This window comes from Symphalangus syndactylus, chromosome 17 (genome assembly GCF_028878055.3).
Source record: "Symphalangus syndactylus isolate Jambi chromosome 17, NHGRI_mSymSyn1-v2.1_pri, whole genome shotgun sequence".
NCBI classification, from domain to species: domain Eukaryota; kingdom Metazoa; phylum Chordata; class Mammalia; order Primates; family Hylobatidae; genus Symphalangus; species Symphalangus syndactylus.
In genome coordinates this window covers 56,275,615-56,293,210 of record NC_072439.2, presented here as the reverse complement: position 1 = coordinate 56,293,210, position 17,596 = coordinate 56,275,615, and the positions used below count along the sequence as shown (strand labels likewise).

The following is a 17,596-nucleotide window of genomic DNA, read 5'->3' as shown; positions in this document are numbered from 1 at the left end:
TTCTGCTTTTGAATGTTTCAGACATAAAAGGAATTGGTAAATTATTATTTATAATGTTTTTACACAAGCCATAAGATAATAAAAATACTTGTGGATTCTAGCGAATTTACCCTGTGATGTATCCTAAACACCATGATTGTAATTTGATTACATATCTTCTGTGAAAATTTAAAACTTTTTTTAAATTTCAGCATTTCAGAGAAAAGCTGCCTTCATATGGAATACAAAAGGTAAAGTGCTTTTTTCCACTATTTAATTTGATTTGCAAATTAAATACACAATTTTTTGTAAAGCTCTATATCAAGAAAAAATGTAAATTAATGAACTTTCTTTTACAGGATAGTATTGGAAGTTAATTTTATTCTTTTGAATTAAGGACAAAAAGAAAAAAAGGTTCATAAACAATTTTCCTGATGTTTTCTCCTGTTTTTGTCCATAATTGAAATCTTTGAAATTTAAAAAGTAAAATTTCCTCCTATAAGTTACTTTGGATAAATACCTTGCAGTTAAGTCAAGATCAAACACTTCAGTTAAAAATAATGCACAAATTAATGTATTAAAGTCAGTGTACAAAAAAGTACTACTAAAAATACAGTTCTTTAATTTATTACACTATATCTTAAAATATGATTACCCTGTGTAGAATAATAGGGTCTCTCATCCTTCTCTGTTTTCCCAACCTTATTTTATTTTACTTTATTTTTTGCTTTTCATAGCACTTGTTACCACCTGACATCTGTTTGTCTTCCCTTCCCAGACCAGTGTAAGTTCTTGAGGATAGGATTTGTTTTGTTCACTCTGTGTCTCTTGACTCAGAACAGTGCCTGGCATTCTAAAGACTTCCAGTAAATTCTGATTGGATAAGTCACATTTCACTTCTCAGTATTTACCAGCTATAATTCAGTGTTCAAACGTAAAACTTTTTCTGATATATACACGTCTACGTATGTATAATGTGTTAGACTAAGTGGGGAATATATATATATATATATATATATATATTTTTTTTTTTTTTTTTTTTTGAGAGAGAGTCTTGCTCTGTCGCCAGGCAGGAGTGCAGTGATGCGATCTCGGCTTACTGCAACATCCGACTCCCAGGTTCAAGCGATTCTCCTGCCTCAGCTTCCCGAGTAGCTGGGGGTTACAGGCACCCGCCACCACGCCCAGCTAATTTTTGTGTTTTTAGTAGAGATGGGGTTTCACCATGTTGGCCAGGATGGTCTTGATCTCCTGACCTCATGATCCGCCTGCCTCAGCCTTCCAAAGTGCTGGGATTATAGGCATGAGCCACCATGCCCAGCCTAAGTGGGGAATTTTTAAAAGGTAGGTTTTCAAGTTAAATTGTTTTATACGTGAAAATAACCCCTAACATCCCTTTGAGGTAGTAAGATGACTTTGTTTATACAGTGAATATTATTATTAAAAATATTAATATATACAATTTTGAAGAAGAACGTCTTCCCAAAATACAAGGTTTTCTAGATAGCTTTGGTTTAGATATTTAATGACTTTAATTATTTGATAGGAGGTAATTTTAAAATACAGTATTCTCTTCCTTGCTCCTAAAATGGCATACAAAACTTGTTCTGCAGACAAAGCCATATTTATAGATTATGGTATAAATTTGTAACGTCCTCAGTAGTTGTTTAGGCCAGGAGTTTGCTTCTGTACTTAGTAGCCCCACATATCAACATTATTTTAATTCTTCTCCATGGAACTTATAAGCTGTCTCTTCTTGTTTATGTCAATATGTTTTTCTTTAACAGTGCTTTGGCTTTGTTCTTTATAATTTGGTGCACTTATTTCTTGCAGGTTGGTAGATCCAGATATCCAAACTGCCAGTATTGGATATGGCAAAATTTAGAAAGCATTAATATATTTGTTAAAAATAATTATCTTCAGTTTGGTCGAATTTTGATTAGTATCTTTTTTCAGACTTAGTCAACATGTGATATTCCTTATTTTCCCTTTTGAAATAGGAATTGGTAAATTTAATTGATAACCATCAGGTAACAGTAATAAGTGGTGAAACTGGTTGTGGCAAAACCACTCAAGTTACTCAGTTCATTTTGGATAACTACATTGAAAGAGGAAAAGGATCTGCTTGCAGGATAGTTTGTACTCAGCCAAGAAGAATTAGTGCCATTTCAGTAAGTAAGCTCTTAACTTATTAAAAATGTCTTTTTAAAAGTAATCTTTCTAGAACCTACTGATTCTGAAGGTGTGGAGTGATTCTTAGTTAGGATTAGGATTGGTGACTATGAAAGCAAATATTTGCTTAACATGTTTAGTAATAAAGCCCAAAAAATTGAGTAACCTGTCTCTTAACAGATAATAGATATTTATGAATTCAAGATAAACTTTACATCCAGGCAAATTTCAGTACGTATTCACAAGAATGAAATAGATAAAATATTTATAGAATTGATTACAGGCTTCAAATAATCTCCATCATTCGATTCTTTAAATTTTACTACTTGGTTTATTTAATATTTTTTTTACTTCTGTCGTTTTTTGAGTATGTAAATACACTGAATGGTGGTGAAAATGGGAAATCTTGTTTTTTTTTGTTTTTTTTTAAGCTGCATTTCTGTAGTCAGTGATTTATTTTATTTATTTATTTTTTGAGACAGGGTCTTACTTTGTCACTTAAACTGGAGTGCAGTGGTGATAACACGGCTCAGTGCAGCCTCAACCGCTGGGGTTCAAGTGATCCTCCTGCCTCAGCCCCCAAGTAGGTGGTACTATAGGCATGTGCCACCATACCTGGCTAATATTTGTATTTTTTGTAGAGATGGGGTTTTGCCATGTTGCCCATGCTGGCCTTGAACTACTGGGCTCAAGCAATCTGCCCACTTCAGCCTCCCAGAGTGCTGGGATTACAGGCATAAGCCTCTGTGTCCGACCATAGTCAGTCATTTTTGAATGCAGCTACTCAGTAAGAGGAAATTTATGAGGAAAAATAAGGTATTGTTTCTGGTTTGTCAAGTCCAAAATTTTGGGAAGGCATACTTAAGTAACAGTTATAAGTAACTGTTAGTTCAGGTTGACTATATGAATTCCAGAATGCTCCGAAATCCAGAATGCTCCCAAATCCAGAATTGTTTGAGTACCAACATGGAAATGCTCACTAGAGCATTTCACATTTTGGATTTTCAGATTCGGAATGTTTAACAAGGGCAAGTATAATGCAAATATTCCAAAATAGAAACCGGAAACACTTCTGGTCCTGATCATTTTGGCTGAGGAATACTCAGCCTGTACATTGATTTTGTTGTCTTTGTTGTTTTTAGTTAGATGACCTAGTTAAATATGTGAGTTATATATTTTTTAAAGCTGTTTGGGGTTTCTTGTCATATTTCAGTGTACATAGTGAATTTACTTATGCTATATAATTCTGTGTATAAATTATAAAGATTTGTGTTTGACTGGTTTTATGACAGTGCTGTTTTATCATATGTCTAAGTCATTTAATATAGAATCTGTGGTTAAAAACATTACCAATTATGACAGCATTTGGCAGTAAATACAGTATATGTTTTAAGCTTTGGTTTCTAAGAAGTACTATAAAGAAAGAGCAGTAGACTTCACCCCTTTTTAAAAAAGTGTGTAAATTTATGGGATACAAGTGCAGTTTTGTTACATGCATAGGTTGTATAGTGGTTAAGTGAGAGCTTCTAGGGTGTCCATCACCCACATCATATACATTGTACCCATTAAGTAATTTCTCATCATCTATCCCCCTCCTATCTTCTCTTCTGAGTCTCCATCGTTTGTCATTCCACACTCTATGTCCACATATATCTGGTTTTTAGCACCCACTTATGTGAAATATGGTATTTTGTCTTTCTGTGTCTATTTCGACATGATTTCACTCTTAGAGCTAAATAGTATTCCATTGTGGTATGTATATATACACCACATTTTCCTTATCCAGTCATCCATTGATGAGCACTTAGATTGATTCCGTATCTTTACTGTTATGAATAGTACTGTGATAAATATGCAAAGCAGGTATTTTTTTTTTTTTTGATACATTGATTTCTTTTCCTTTGGTTAGAAACCCAGTAGTGGGATTGCTGGATCAAATGATAGCTCTATTTTTAGTTCTTTGAGAAATCTCCATACTGTTTTCTATAGAGGCTGTACTAATTTACATTCCTACCAACAATATGTAAGAGTTCTCTTTTATCCATGTCCTCGCCAAGATCTATTATTTTTTGACCCTTTAATAGTAGCCGTTTTGACTGGGGTAAGATATCTCATTGTGGTTTTAATTTGCATTTCTCTGATGATTAGTGATGTTGTGCATTTTTCATATACCTGTTAGCCATTTGTATAATATCTTCTTTTGAAAAAGTCTGTTCTTGTCTTTTGCTCTCCTTTTAATGGGATGATTTGTCTTTTGTTGTTGTTGTTTGAGTTTCTTGTATATACTGGGTATTTGTCCACTGCTGGATGAATACTTTGCACATATTTTCTTCTGTTCTAGAAATTATCTGTTTACTCTGTTGATTGTTTCTTTTGTTGTGTAGAAACTTCTTAGTTAATTCCCATTTGTCTATTTTTATTTTTGTCGCCTGTGCTTTTGAGGTCTTAGTTATAAATTCTTTGCCTAGACCAATGTCCAAAAGAGTTTTTCCCCAGGTTTTCTTCTAGTAGTTTCAGTTTCAGGTAGTCTTCACCCTTTTATGGGGACTATATTCCAGGAAATTGCATAAAATTACAGAATGGTGAAAAACCACTTTTGTCATAACACAGTTTTGTAGCTAGACTTAAATATTTTCACTAATATATAGCAGTTACTGTATATGCTGATAGTAGGAAGAAATGCTAAGTAGGTAATTTTTCTCTTCTTTTTTTCCACCATCTGTTGGAATTTGAGTAGACAGGTTAATGTGATCTGTCAGTGTATGCTAGATATACTTGTTGGAAAGTTTTACGTCTAAAGTATTATTTCTTAGAAATTATGCCATTTTCTATTCTGATCCCTTATTATCACTGTTCTGTCACAGAATAACTGTTGGTTACTTTTAGTTATACAAATCAGTATTAGATTATAGCATTTCATCTTTCCAAATCTTATTTTTGGCAGTCATAACTTTCAAAACATGACCAAGATCTAGAAATTCAACACCAGTCCCTATCACAAACAAAAACACAAGGGAAGAGTATCAATATGTAATTACTTTCAAATTACACATAACTTCCACAAGCTTAGATCTTGATTTACAACTCTTAAAAAAGACCAAAGAAGTATAAATTAATGAGAGGATGCTATAGAAAGGCACTTTGAAACTAGTGATAGAGAACTTGGCCTTAAAAGACTTTATAAGAGGAAATGAAAAATAAACATAAACAGCTAAGAGAGGCACACACTGTTTTAGATATCTCAGTTTTAGATATCTCAGATTTTAATATCTATTTTTTTAACTCATTTAGAAATCTGAAAAACAATTTTTCAACAGTCCTAGATTTTCATGGATATTCAGGATATTTGGTCTAAAGGAAATTATATTCTCTTTATATTTTGTTTGAATTAAAGGTTGCGGAAAGAGTAGCTGCAGAAAGGGCAGAATCTTGTGGCAATGGTAATAGTACTGGATATCAAATTCGTCTCCAGAGGTAAGAAATGTTCACTTCTTATATACAGGCAGATTTTAGTGAAACTTTGAAGCTGGAGATTCAAAAGAAAAGATATTTTCCCCATTTTTATGACAGTTATTACTATTACAATTAACATTTAAAGTAACTGCAGCATAGATGGCTTGCTGCCACAAATTTATCTTTTAACCCCACATCAGACTTGGATTGCCTTTTTTAAATGGTGCTTTTATATTTGGAATGATTAGAAAAATAAACATTTTTCCTGGACATAGATTAGTAGACCATTACTCTCTGAAAAGATTGTGTTCTATACCTTTCAGTACCACCTCCACACACTTCTGACTGACTTTTTTTTATTGATTTTGGTATCTTAACCCCCTATCTAACTCCACTGTGCAGTACATACTTGGTCCTTTTCTGGAGCTTAGAACTCCATTTGCCTTTTTATGTTTTAATTTACTTAATGTTTTTTAGAGATAGGTTCTCACTCTTGTTCTGGCCGAAGTGCAGTGGTGCAGTCAACTCACTGCAGCCTAAGACTCCTGTGCTCAAGCAGTAATCCCACCTCAGCCTCTCAAGTAGCTGGGACTACCGGCGCACACCACCGTGACTGGCTAATTTTTTTACTTTTCGAGCCTGGATCTCGCTATGTTGCCCAGGCTGGTCTTGAGCTCCTGGGCTCAAGCAACCCTCCCATCTCAGCCTCAAAATGTTGGGATTACAGGCCTGAGCCACCATGCCTGACACATTTGCCTTTTCAAATGAGCTTTCCAATTATGAACCAAATATTTAGGTGCCATAAGTAATTCAGTTGTTGTCTGAATGTCAATGGTCATGTCTTTTAAAAGAAATTAACATTGTATCAGTGACAACAAAGATAATGTATAATGAACTTGAAGTATTTCCCATTACCCCATTGTGGTAGGTGTTCTTATAACTAAAAAATTAAGTAAGAAGATTTTCATTAAAACTGAAAGCATTTCTAAAATTGAAGATATAAACCTTTGTGGTAGTTAGAAGAGAAAACCAAGACTTATTAATTCATGTCTTTCATTCACAGTCGGTTGCCAAGGAAACAGGGTTCTATCTTATACTGTACAACAGGAATCATCCTTCAGTGGCTCCAGTCAGACCCGTGAGTATGTTTCAATTAAGGAAATATAAGTATTATCAAAAGATGTAATTATTAAATTGGATTTTACTAGTTAAAGAAAAATGGTTTTAAAATTTTGTACTTCACACTTCTGCCTTAGGTATTTGTCCAGTGTTAGTCATATCGTACTTGATGAAATCCATGAAAGAAATCTGCAGTCAGATGTTTTAATGACTGTTGTTAAAGATCTTCTCAATTTTCGATCTGACTTGAAAGTAATATTGATGAGTGCAACATTGAATGCGGAAAAGTTTTCAGAATATTTTGGTGAGTAAAATGTATAGTTACTACATTAGAAAAAGTACTAGAAAACCACTTAATTAAAAAAATTAATATGGTACTAGGTAAAGAGTAGTCAAAATGAATGTTTAGCTATTAATTTTATTTTAATATTATTCTACCCTCCAGTTTCATGGATTAGACAATTGGGTCTATTTTTAAATGGTGGCATCATCTCTTATAGTGAGGACAGGTAGCTTCTTCTTGGTACCACCGCACAATTAAGATGGCATCATTGAAGTCAAACCACAGGTTTGCATAATTTTATAAACTTCTTTCTGTCATTTTTCTGTGGCTTTTATCACAGGTAAGGGTGGCAGTTTGCTGCTAATACTGCTAGTGATCACTTATGGAACACCTTCAATGTTCCAGATAGTATATTTGCCATTTTGTCTGTCTTAGTCTTTATAATACTCTATGAGGTAGGTACTATTATCATTCACATTTTTACAGATGAGAAAGCAGCCTCAGAGCAGTTAAGTAGCTTTCCCAAGCCGAACCTAGATTGGACCAGCTGCAAAGCACATTGTTTTAAAAGTAATCCTCACTGTCTTTCCTGCTTATACTTGTGAAGGAAGGAGGGGGAAAGGGAGGGAATTACAATGTAATATATTTATGTTTAATAAATGTTCTTATCAGCTTTTTAAAAGTCCTTTAAAATACATCCCAGTTAATACTGAAAACCATGTAAGATTAGTCGGGGTAGGTGTTGTTATTGTTATTTTTATTTTTTATATATATATATATATATTTTTTTTTTTTTTTTTGAGACGGAGTCTTGCTCTGTTACCCAGGCTGGAGTGCAGTGGCATAGTCTTGGCTCACTGCAAGTTCCGCCTCCCGGGTTCATGCCATTCTCCTGCCTCAGCCTCCCGAGTAGCTGGGACTACAGGCACCCGCCACCACACCTGGCTAATTTTTTGTATTTTTAGTAGAGACGGGGTTTCACCGTATTAGCCAGGATGGTCTCGATCTACCGACCTTGTGATCCGCCTGCCTCGGCCTCCCAAAGTGCTGGGATTACAGGTGTGAGCCACTGCGCCCGGCCTATTATTGTTATTTTTAAATGAGACTTGTAGAACTAACATTGAGTACCTTGCTCAAATGTATGCACATCATGGGTAGAGCAGTGATACCTGCTCAGGTATTTTGACCTTTGATGTGATGTTTGCTTTTTACAGTGTGTACTGCTTGTTTCGCTTGTTATGAAATGTAAAGAGCATTTAAATAACAGTACTGAAGTGATTTTTTTATTAGTAATTTTGAAATAGTAACAATCTATTTGTTTAGGTTTTGATTACCTTTTTCCGCTAATTCCGGGTGCTACAAGTAGTAATGCTTATCTAGAATTCAGTAAAACTTTGATATTCTGGATATTCTATTATGGTACCATCTGGGTTAATGATGAAGAGAAAATAGGCTTCTAACTAATGGATTTTGAGTTCAAGTTAAAACTCTATTCTTTGATATTCTGTGTTATTTTGTAGAACTGTGAGATGTATGTACAGTTTGGTAGCAGTAAAATGGTATTGAGTGAAGACTGGACTGCTGTTTTTTATTAAAGTAGATGTGGAAAAATAGGGTAGAACTGTAAAAGCTACAGGACCATTTTCTGGAATTAGTGCTAATAGAGTCATTGTCCTATTTACAGTATATTAATGTTTTTAACATTCGAGTACAAATTTATGCTTATATTTTGTCTGCCGTAATAGGTAACTGTCCAATGATACATATACCTGGTTTTACCTTTCCGGTCGTGGAATATCTTTTGGAAGATGTAATTGAAAAAATAAGGTACGTAAACATTAGGAAATAAAAAACATTAAAAAGTACTAATATATCACTTTTCTCATGTCAAACTTTAGTCTCAGAAACCCACCATTGACTACTTCCTTGTAAAACATTTTTCTGGGAATTAGCCACACTTGGCTGCACATTAAAATTACCTGGAGCTTTTTAAAATCCAGATGCCTGATTTATACTCCCTACCTAAATTACATTATAATGTCTGAGGTGGTAGCCAGGCATCAGTTTTTTTTTTTAATTGAGACAGAGTCTCTCTCTGTCGCCCAGCCTAGAGTGCAGTGGAGCGATCTCCACTCACGGCAACCTCCGCCTTCCAGGTTGAAGTGATTCTCCCCACCTCAGCCTCCCAAGTAACTGGGATTACATGTGTGTGCCACCATGTCCAGCTAACTTTTGTATTTTTAGTAGAAACTGGTTTCACCATGTTGGCCAGGCTGGTCTCAAACTCCTGACTTCAAGTGATCTGCCTGCCTCAGCATCCCAAAGTCCTGGGATTACAGGTGTGAGCCACCACGTCTGGCTGGCGTCAGTGGTTTTTGAAGATCCCTGGGCAGCAAAGTTTGGGAACCTTTGTCTTTAGTGTTTTAGCCCTTTTGCTGGTTCTCCTGCCTGATTTTCACTTTCCTTTGTTGGCTTCCATTGCCCAACCTTTAAATATAATTTCCCCCAGTCTTCTCAATCATTTATGTTTTCACTGTGCAAACCTGTTTATATCCCTGACTGTAGTTCTATATTTTCACAGCTTTCAGTAGTATAGCTTCAGAACTGAAGCTTCTCCTGATCTTTGAACTGGCTTTCTACTCAGTAGTATTCTAGTACCACAGATGCCTTGAACCTAACATGTCTCAAGCCTAAATTATTATCTTATATTCTCCCACCAAAAAAATAAAACAATGGGCCGGGCACGGTGGCTCACGCTTGTAATCCCAGCACTTTGGGAGGCCAAGGCGGGCAGATCACGAGGTCAGGAAATCGAGACCACGGTGAAACCCCGTCTCTACTAAAAATACAAAAAATTAGCTGGGCGTGGTGGCAGGCGCCTGTAGTCCCAGCTACTCGGAGAGGCTGAGGCAGGAGAATAGCGTGAACCCGGGAGGCGGAGCTTGCAGTGAGCCGAGACTGCGCCACTGCACTCCAGCCTGGGTGACAGAGCGAGACTCCATCTCAAAAAAAAATAAAATAAAAAAAAATAAAACAATGTGTCTTGCCTGGCATACTTTATAATGGTTAATGATTATCCTCCACTTAATTTTCTGACCTATAAATCAAAAGTTTGTGTGTATCAGGCAAGTATGGCAACTGTTTTACACACTGAGTAACCAAGTTAATCCAAGTCATTTTGTACTGCCTTCAAACACACACAAACTCTGGGAATTTTCTTCTTGAACATGCCTTCTCATTTTTATTTCTTTGCTAAGGTCATTACTATCTCCCCTGTGCTAATACAATAGTTCCTCTTTTGGTACTATGTTCTTCACTGTTACGATTGCTGCCATATATTTTCCTAAAAACAATTTGTTCATGTGAGCTTTCTTCTCCTGGGCAAGCTCCTTGCATATGTGGTATCTCTTCAACAAACTGTTAAGAACCTTTTTTGGTTTGCCATGGCTATAACAGAGCACCTCAGCTGGTATGCCCAAGTTACTGATTCCCTCAGCATTCTGACCACTGGCCTTTTGCTGCTAGCAGACTTCTCCAGGAGTTTGTATAGAATTGTATTTGTATTCTTTGATGGGAAAAGGCTGAGAAGCACAGCCCCATAGGATCAGGTTCAAATTCCTTAGTTGGTCATTCCAAGGCCCTTTACAGCGTGTCCCTGTCGTCTTTTCTAGCCTCATTTCCCAGTCATGTGTCCTGTGGCCTGCTTGTGCTAAGTATACCATTCCATAATGGTGTATTTAGCATGCCATGCCCTCTCATTCATGAATTTGCGCTGTTATGTTTTTCTTCCTCTTAGACGTTTATATGCCATCTTCTCCATCCTTTCATGTGTACACTATTGATGATATAAAAAAAATCCTCTCACAGACTTGAATTCTTTCTTTCTTTTTTTTTTTTTTTTTGAGACAGTCTCACTCTGTCGCCACGCTGGAGTGCAGTGGCGTGATCTCTGCTCACTGCAACCTCCTCCTCCCAGGTTCAAGCAATTCTCCTGCCTCAGCCTCCCGAGTAGCTGGGACTACAGGCACATGCCACCATGCCCAGCTAAATTTTGCATTTTTAGTAGAGATGGGGTTTCACCATGTTGGCCAGGATGGTTTCGATCTCTTGACCTCATGATCCGCCCACCTCGGCCTCCCAAAGTGCTGGGATTACAGATGTGAGCCACCACGCCCTACCTTTAGTTCTTTCTCATCTGTATTCCTATACCACTTGTATCATATCTCTTATAACCCTTATGTTATTTATTGTGTAGTGTATCTCTATATTTGCCTCTTGCACTAGATTTCAAACTTTTCGGGGTCCAGGATTTTGTCTTATTTTAGTAACTAGTACATAGCACAGTGCCTGACCTACGGTAAATCTGAATGAAAAAAAGGGTAGCCAGGCATAGTGGCTCATGTCTGTAATCCCAATGCTTTGGTAGGCAGAGGCAGGGCAGATCACTTGAGCCCAGCAGTTCAAGACCAGTCTGGGCAATGTGGTGAAACCCCCTATCTACAGAAAATACAAAAGTCAGCTGGGTGTGGTGCCATGCGCTTATAGTCCCAGCTACTCAGGACGCTGAGGTGGGAGGATTTCTTGAGCCTGGGAGGCGGAGATTGCAGTGAGTGGAGATCACACCACTGCACTCCAGCCTAGGTGACTAAGGGAGACCCTGTTTCAAAAAAAAAGGGGATTGGGGGATAGATGTAGAAACACTTGGGATGAGATTTTTCAAAACTCTGAAGTTCTCTTAAGAAAACCAGGAAGTGTGAGTGGAAGGTGAGAGCAAAGGTCCTACAACCATTTTTACATGAAGAAAAATCTGCTGAGTTTTGTCCAGGCATTTATTTCACAAGTATTTATTAAGCTTTATGCCTTGCACTGTGCTAGGGTCTGAGCATAAAGCAAGGAGAGACTTGGTATATGCTCTCAGAATTTATTTGTAGACAGGGAGACACGTAAGCTATTATATATAAAGTCTAAGGGAAGTGAAGAGTATATTGGAAATTAGATTATATATATTAGGTAGAGACTGGGCAAGTTAGGAAAGCAGTGGAAGTCAAAGTAGGAAAGAGGGAAATGTATGTATCAGAGAAGGTAGAACATACTAAAAGCCTCAGAGAGACAGCACGTAATGGTCTTCCATGTCCTGATTTTATCATCAGTGGCCATAAATTTTCTGTACACTTCCCTCTTCATTTCCACTTTTTACCATGTGTCCCACACCCTATCATGACACATTTAGCAATTGCTTGCCAGGAAAATAATAGGCAACTGCTTGGCAACAATGAAAACAAAGTTTTGAGGATCAATAATCTGAAGGCACCTGATGGAAACTTGCTTTCTTAAGCTCCCTGGATGTCAGGGAATGCATATGGAATTGTAGCCAAGCAGTCTCTTGAAGCAAAAAGATGGTATCTGTGCATTTGCCATCTGCTCATCAGCTCTAAGAGGAGAGTTGAATGAGGGTAGTCCTTGGTTAGAGATTTTCATCAGAAGCTCCCGGCTATCCCCTTCCCAGAAGAAGAGCTGCACAGCAGGGAGGTAGCAAAGAAAATACAATGACCAGAACAAGAGCAGGGCAAGATGATATGGAGGGTTGTGATTGGAGGTGGGAGGATTGAAGGTTACCTCTGTTCTGCAGTTTCTGGGAAGGGAGCCGACTTTGGGTCCATCCTGCTGACTAGGACCAATCTGTGTCTTAGGTTGCCATACCTCAAGTAGGTGCCTCTGTATGTATCGAAGACTTAGGGGAATTCTGGGTCACAGGTACTGAATAGGGGAGGGGATTAACACTTTCTGGGTGTCTGCTATACATGAGGCTTTATCACTTTTTTTTTTTTACTTTATCACATTTTTAAAAATCTCATGCCAGTACTGTTACAAACATTAATCTCTCAAATAAGATAACTAAAGGCCAGATGTTTAATGCCTTGTCTAAGGTCACACAGCTAGTCAGTAGCGGAGTAAGGATATTAATTCTGATTAATTGGAGTCCATGCTCCAACCCCTCCCCCATTCCATCTAGATGCTGTCCTCTAGTTGAGCTCAGAGACTCCTTGGGGTTAAAGTGTGGGTTCATTTTTGTCTTTTCCCACCTCGTGCCTCGCAGGACTGACAATGATAGGTAGAATTATTGTCCAGATGTGCCCTCTATGGTTTTAGCAATCACTACAGGATGGTAGTAGAATCATAGTACAGCACTCGATTGACATATAAGAGACTTGAATACTGATTCTGCATCTGCCATTAGCTACAACTGTGTGACTGAGCAGAATTAAATAGTTCTCTAGCGTGGGTCTGTAGATCTGGATATACTATCTGAATCTTCTGCGGGCACTAATTAAAATTCTTAGATTAACAGACCCAAGGCATACCTACCAAATGCAAATCATCAGGGATGGGATTTAGGAGTCTGTATTTTACAAGCTCTCTGAGGGATTCGATTCTTATGTGCAGTCAGATTTGGACTTACATTAATGTTAACTTTTGTTCTAAAGCAAACTTAAAATTGAAGGTAAAAGTTACTTACTTTAGTCTTCTTTAAAAATTTTGACTACTAAAAATGGTCTATAGGTTTATGTACTTCAATAGAGAAGAATGATTTTTGTCCAAAATATCAGGTTTTATAAGTTAATGAACACAAACTGATATTTTAGCTAGCATTCACTTGAAAGCATAATGCAAATGTTCTTTAGAATCCTTTTTGAAAATCCTGAATATAAAATATCACAGATTTTAGCTAAAACTAGAGTTTCAAAAAAGTGAAAATATTCAAGAATGTTTTTATTTTAGGTATGTTCCAGAACAAAAAGAACACAGATCTCAGTTTAAGAGGGGTTTCATGCAAGGGCATGTAAATAGACAAGAAAAAGAAGAAAAAGAAGCAATATATAAAGAACGTTGGCCAGATTATGTAAGGGAACTGCGAAGAAGGTAAGTTTATTTTGTCTGAAGGTGAGAAATCAGTGGCTAAATAACTAAAACAAAAAGCCAGGGGCTGGGGGCATCTTCTTGAATCTGTACATACTTAAAGGAGAGCCTTGTGAGTCTCTTACTCGAGCTAAATATTGTGCTGATTTGACTTTTAAGCACTGTTACCCCAGTAACTCTCTCTGATCTGTAGATTATGTTCCTCCATTTGCAGATTGAGTTAATTTTAAGCTTTTATAGCAAGTTAACAGAAAACTTGATTAAGTATTTCGTGACTTTGTGTTTAACTTTGATAGGTATTCTGCAAGTACTGTAGATGTTATAGAAATGATGGATGATGATAAAGTTGATCTGAATTTGATTGTTGCCCTTATCCGATACATTGTTCTGGAAGAAGAGGTTAGTTTTGTTTATTTTTCTTTCTTCAGTTAACATAATTTTAATTTTATTAATGTATCAAGGCCATGAAAAATACAATTTTCTTAAATGCTTATGAAATAGACTGGAAGAAATTACTTTTGATACTAGAAATCATCTCATAGTAGCAAAAGATTTAGGCATTTGACCTGTTTGAAGAAAAGACTAAACAAATATATGGATTATAAATCTCATTTTTTAAAAGTGAGCTTAGCTGGATACGGTGGCGCATGCCTGTAATCCCAGCACTCTGGGAGGCCGAGGCAGGTGGATCACTTGAGGCCAGGAGTTTGAGACCAGCCTGGCCAACGTGGCAAAACCCTATTTCTACTAAAAATACAAAAATTAGCTGGGCGTGTTGACACAGGCCTGTAATCCCAGCTATTTGGGAGGCTGAGCATGAGAATCACTTGAACCCAGGAGGCAGATGATTCAGTGATCCGAGATCATGCCATTGTACTCCAGCCTGGGTGACAGAGCAAGACTCTATCTCAAAAACAATAATTTAAAAAAAAAAAAGCTTATATACTTTTAGTTATTAACGAAAATTATCCTGAGCTAGTATAATTTTAATGGAGACTTCAGTGTGCACACAATTTTACTGTTACTGCATTTTGTTGATGTGATCCTTTGTAATGGCTATTTCCCCTTCATATAGGATGGTGCGATACTGGTCTTTCTACCAGGCTGGGACAATATCAGCACTTTACATGATCTCTTGATGTCACAAGTAATGTTTAAATCAGGTACTATGTAAATGTATTTTACTGTAATTCAAAGAGTGGTATTTGAATTATATATGGCATGTGTATTTTTTTTCTTTTGTTCGAAGAAGTGTTGCTTCTACTAGGTCACAGATGAAGGTGAAGCTTTTTATTTAGTATTATGAAGAGAATATTTTCTTTCTTTTTCACAATTTGCCTAATAAAATTGGCTCTTAAAGCATAGGTATGTGAGGTTTTTCATTTTTTCACTTACTGCTGCAAAAAAGAAATCCCTTGGCCCAGTGTTTCTGAATTCTGAATATACAACAGAGTCACCCATGAGCTTCTTTAAGATTCAGATACCTAGACCCATCATCACCCCAAATCTAAGAGTGTGACCTGAACATCTGAAGTTTTTAAAATTCCTCAAGTGATTTTGATCCTGTATGAACAGCATATTTTGAAACATATGAACTCTAGAGAAATGAATGAGAACATTTTTTTCTGTAAAATTGAGTATTTTCAGCAGTCATTAACTTCAAATATAAAAAACTACAAAGAAAATTCTATTTAATTTTTACTGTTCTGAGTATAATTTTTTTATTTTGAGATGGAATCTTGCTCTGTTGCCAGGTTGGAGTACAGTGATGCCATCGCGGCTCACTGCAGCCTCCGCCTCCTTTGTTCAAGCAGTTCTCCTTGCCTCAGTCTCCAGAGTAGCTGGGATTACAGGCATGTGCCACCATGCCCAGCCGACTTTTTGCATTTTTAGTAGAGATGGGGTTTCACTATGTTGACCAGGCTGGTCTCGAACTCCAGACTTGAAGTGATCCTCCCATCTCAGCCTTCCAAAGTGCTGGGACTACAGGCTTGAGCCACCACGCGTGGCCTCTGAATATAATTTCTAACCTCACTCTGTTAAAGTGCTTTTGATAAAATTAATTATTTATTTATTATTTTTGGGACAGAGTCTCACTGTGTTGCCCAGGCTGGAGTGCAGTGGCACGATCTCGGCTCACTGCAACTTCCACCTTCCAGGTTCATGAGATTCTCCCGCCCTGCCTCCTGAGTAGCAGGGACTACAGGCACCCGCCACCATGCCCGCCTAATTTTTTGTATTTTTAGTAGAGACAGGGTTTTACTTTATAAGCCAGGATGGTCTTGATCTCCTGACCTCGTGATCCACCCGCCTCGGCCTCCCAAAGTGCTGGGATTACAGGCATGAGCCACCACGCCCAGCCAGGCAAAATTTATCGGCACTAGAAAATATTTTGATCTAATTGTATTGACTAAAATAATAAATGTGTATATTATTTGTTAAATCCTGTTATGCTCTGAAAGCATTCTCTGTAATTAAAATTATTTACTATCTAGCTTGCAAAGTATTTTGATCTAATTGACTTCTCTATAAAGAAATACTGCTTTCTGTTTTTTTGTGTGATAACTTTATAGAAAAATTTGTCATGATTAGACAGCTGAATTTTTCAAACAACTCGAATTTTTTATTGGCTAAATCTTCTAACTCTGACCTTTCCTTCCCCCATTATTATAAACATTATTGTATAGTGTACTTATAATTTTAAAAAATGTTTGTGCATATATTTACCAATAAAGATAAGATATATACCAAAATATAACATTATCATTTAGTGTATGTGATGGAGAGTGGGAAAAGGGTGTGATTTTATAGATTATTATAATTGACTTCGTTAACTTTCTATTTTGAATTAATTATTCTCAAGGAAAGAGTTGCTAATGTATACATTTCCACTACCAGCTCAATTCCTTTTAAAGGAAATCTTTCCAGAACTTGAGTGTTTTTTCTCAAATTATTTTGAAAAAAATTTAGCCTTGATAATCAGTTGTATAGTTAACCACTATCATGGGGAGAAAATTGGCCTAACTCTGTGCTGAGGAGTTGAGTTTTGAAACTCAGTTTATTAAATGCTTATCAATTTCTTGTTTTTTTCTTTTCATAAGAGTATAGATTTTGTTCTCATTAACTCTCTTAGTTGTGTCAGCAATATAATTTTTTTTTCCCAATTATATAGTCTTCAACAGAATTGTTTTTACTTTTATTATCCCTGGCTAACTTTTTAAACTTTTTGTAATGAAACATTTTAAACATACAAAAAAACTAGAGAAACTTTTTTTTTTTTTTTTTTGAGGTGGAGTCTCGCTCTGTTTCCCAGGCTAGAGTGCAGTGGCACGATCTCGGCTCACTGCAACCTCCGCCTCCCAGGTTCAAGCAGTTCCCTGCGTCAGTCTCCTGAGTAGCTGGGATTATAGGCACCCAACACCACGCCTGGCTAATTTTTATATTTTTAGTAGAGACAGGGTTTCACCATCTTAGCCAGGTTGGTCTTGAACTCCTGACCTTGTAATCCACCTGCCTTTGCCTCTCAAAGTGCTGGGATTACATGCGTGAGCCACTGCAACCGGCCAAAACTAGAGAATCTTAATGAATACCATATATATATATCCATGACTTCAGTGCCAACAATTATTTTTTCAGTCCTAGTTTTTTCTTAAAGTCAGTTGCAGCTGTCAC

The 17,596-nt window shown here is 36.8% G+C and overlaps 1 protein-coding gene across 4 annotated transcripts in view; it reads left to right on the top strand.

The window, feature by feature from the left end:
• The window catches only part of DHX36 (DEAH-box helicase 36), a 49,693-nt gene that overhangs the window by 11,033 nt on the left and 21,064 nt on the right, over positions 1-17,596 (top strand). For 3 of the 4 annotated variants that reach the window (XM_063620261.1, XM_063620262.1, XM_063620264.1), the window contains exons 4-12: positions 192-230; positions 1,980-2,150; positions 5,546-5,625; positions 6,668-6,742; positions 6,861-7,027; positions 8,752-8,833; positions 13,787-13,927; positions 14,221-14,323; positions 15,000-15,087. In XM_063620261.1, coding sequence (XP_063476331.1) covers positions 192-230; positions 1,980-2,150; positions 5,546-5,625; positions 6,668-6,742; positions 6,861-7,027; positions 8,752-8,833; positions 13,787-13,927; positions 14,221-14,323; positions 15,000-15,087 — 946 coding nt within the window. The remainder of the gene's footprint in view (positions 1-191; positions 231-1,979; positions 2,151-5,545; positions 5,626-6,667; positions 6,743-6,860; positions 7,028-8,751; positions 8,834-13,786; positions 13,928-14,220; positions 14,324-14,999; positions 15,088-17,596) is intronic. The other variant, XM_063620263.1, reaches the window with a different exon arrangement.